Consider the following 2,591-nt stretch of genomic DNA (forward strand, 5'->3'; position numbering starts at 1 on the left):
CGCCCACACCTCTCAGCATGGTCTGCTGCTGCTTGGCAGAGCAGATGAGACGGCTGATGCCTTCGATGACCTGGCTCTTAGAATCCACCTCCTTTTCTCGAGGCTTCTTGCTCAGGAAGATGGTGGGAACTGGAAAGCAAGCAGGAACCGCCTTGTCACAGCCCCTGAAAAGCGGCCACCACTCTCCCCCGTCCACTGCCCTCTCCCCCCAAGGGAAGGGAGGTGAACGGCAGACAGCCGACTCTTCCTCCCCTGCTCCCTGGCTCCGGGCTACGTATCAGGGTCTGCGAGCTCCTGCTCTCCCTGGGCCTCGATATATTCACTGAATAACGAGGACCCAGGGCCAGATGGTCTCCGAGTCCCTTCCAGCTCGAACGTTCCGGCAGCCTGTGGGGCAGGGGCTCTGCTGCCCTGTCGGGTGCCTCCTTCCCACCAGCTCATGCGCCTGCGCGGGGAGGCCCTGCGGCAGGGTTTGCGTGAGCTCCGCCCCGCCCCGGGACGCCCTAGGCAGGTCTCTGGGTGCCCCGACGGCTCCTGGCTGCGGGTCTGGCACGGCCCTGGCCGCCCTCCGGGGGAGCTCTTCCAGAGAGGCATGAACGGAAAGGCCCAGCTGCTCTGGATGCGCCCAGAGGAAGGCGGGGCCCGGCAGTGAAGGAAGCCCCTTCCTGAAGGCTGGGAGGCTGCCGAGCGCCCCAGAATCACCCTGCTGGCTTCTGCAGGCACAGAGCCAGCTGTGTGGCTTCCCGACCGGGACCGACAGCAGCGAGTGACGTCCCCACGGTGGCCTGGTGGTGGCGGTCCTTGCCTCACTTTCCCAGTGCACGGGACCCGATCCCCCGCCACTGCTGGTGCAGAAGCCACCCTCTGCTCTGGGCTGGGCTCCGTTCTCCTGGATTCTTAACAACAGCCATGCCCTTTGCTCACAAAGGCTTGAGTGGCCTCCAGGGTTGGGTGCAAGTGCTCCGCTCCGTGGGGCTGTGGCAGGGGGACATGTCCTCCCCTGTCACACCGTCCATCCCGGAGGGCGGTGGCCAGAAAGCCTCCCTTCTTTACAGCAGCGCAAACTGCCTCAGCCCCTCAGGTGCCGATGCTCTGCAGGCAGGGACCAGTGACCCCCTGGGGAGCGCGGTCTCCTCTGTGACAGAAGGAACGGCCTCGTCCCACAAGGTGAGGCGGGACCCCCGCGGGACCCCAGGCTGGATCACCTGATAACGTGTGCTGCCTTTGTCCTCGTCCACAGTCTCCCAGAAGCACGTCCTGTCCCAGCCCCCGAGACAGATGGGGAGGCCTGGTGGCCCTGATGGCCTGTGGCCTCACATGTCACTTACCTTTCTTGTTCTTCTCTTTGGTGACCACAGTCATTGCCATGGTGCCGGAAAGCTGGGCCTCCCCACCGTGGGGCAGGCGGGAAACCTGCACTGAGCGGAAGACGCTCTTGAGGGTGTTCTTGGAGCTGGCGTCCCTCTTGTCACCTTCCCTCCTCCGCTCCCCAGGGTGGCCCAGCCAGTAGTCCACCTGGAGGCCAATCACGTCCCCATACGGGCTGCTGGGGCTCCTGGAAAAGGGGCGACACCAGAGAGCAGGCTCAGTTCCCGACCACAGGGCAGACGGGGTGGAGAGGGCCCCGCCAGGCTCTGGGAGGGGCCGGGGGAGGTGCCCGCTAAGTGGCTCCGGGTTCCCTCCAGCCTCACAGCACTGGCTGGTGTGGGAGTGGAGAATCAGGCTGATCCGAGGACACAGCCACGAGAGGGCGAAGACCCGAGTCCGCACGAGGGAACCGAATAAAAAGTCACACGGGAACGAGGGAACGAAGGGAGAAAGTGTGTGCATGCACACTCGTGCACACATACACAAGGACACACAGACACACGCACACCCCCCACGAGCAGAGCCGGGGCAGAACCCCGCCAAGCGTGAGAGAGATTAAGTGGGGCAGAGGCGGGAGCACCATGGCGGCTCCGGAGCAGCCCCGGGAGAGCTGACGGATGCCGACCTGTGGCTTTCTCCCGTTTATGGTACTTCTAGCTCAGGGATAATTTTAGCTCGAAGGGGAAAAAGAGCTGATGTTTTCTTGAAAGGAGGCGCCAGACACAATAGGTACAGGCTACAAAAGTCATCTGACGCTTTTCTTTCTGCCTGGATTCAGTGGTTCCATTAAAAAACCAGCTTAAACTGGATGGGAAAGGAGGTCGGGGTAAGGCTGGCCCCCAGGCACCCAGGAAGCCTGGACCGTGAGGTCACGATGCGACCTGCGGTGGGATTTCCTCCTTTTCATGCACTCCGGCAAGTCAGCGGCAGACCCTCGATGGGAAGCGAAGGGGGAAGACAGGGCAAGGGAGGGTGAGGGCTGGGGTCTGGGCTCCGCCCTGAGGACACTTCGTATTCTGTCACTGGGGGTTCTGGAAAAGCCACTGGCCAGGGCCTACCCTCTCTGCTCCATGGGGACCATCACCAGAAGACCAGGAAGGTGAAGGTAGAAGAAAGGGAACGGGGAGGAAGAAGGAGCAGGGGCTCCTTTCAGCCCTTTCCCACCTCGAAGGCTGTTCCCTGAGCCCCGCTGTGGGACTGCCCTCCCGCCCACCCCGGCTCTG

The 2,591-nt window shown here is 63.1% G+C and overlaps 1 protein-coding gene across 1 annotated transcript in view; it reads right to left on the minus strand.

Annotated features, from left to right (window-relative positions):
• PACS1 (phosphofurin acidic cluster sorting protein 1) overlaps positions 1–2,591 on the minus strand; it is a 136,070-nt gene that overhangs the window by 417 nt on the left and 133,062 nt on the right. The window contains exons 22-23 of the mRNA XM_024748683.1: positions 1,329–1,555; positions 10–129 (exon numbers count right to left, since the gene is read on the minus strand). Of these exons, the coding sequence (XP_024604451.1) occupies positions 10–129; positions 1,329–1,555 (347 nt within the window). The remainder of the gene's footprint in view (positions 1–9; positions 130–1,328; positions 1,556–2,591) is intronic.

This window comes from Neophocaena asiaeorientalis, unplaced genomic scaffold (genome assembly GCF_003031525.2).
Source record: "Neophocaena asiaeorientalis asiaeorientalis breed wild unplaced genomic scaffold, Neophocaena_asiaeorientalis_V1.1 scaffold43, whole genome shotgun sequence".
Taxonomy (NCBI): domain Eukaryota; kingdom Metazoa; phylum Chordata; class Mammalia; order Artiodactyla; family Phocoenidae; genus Neophocaena; species Neophocaena asiaeorientalis.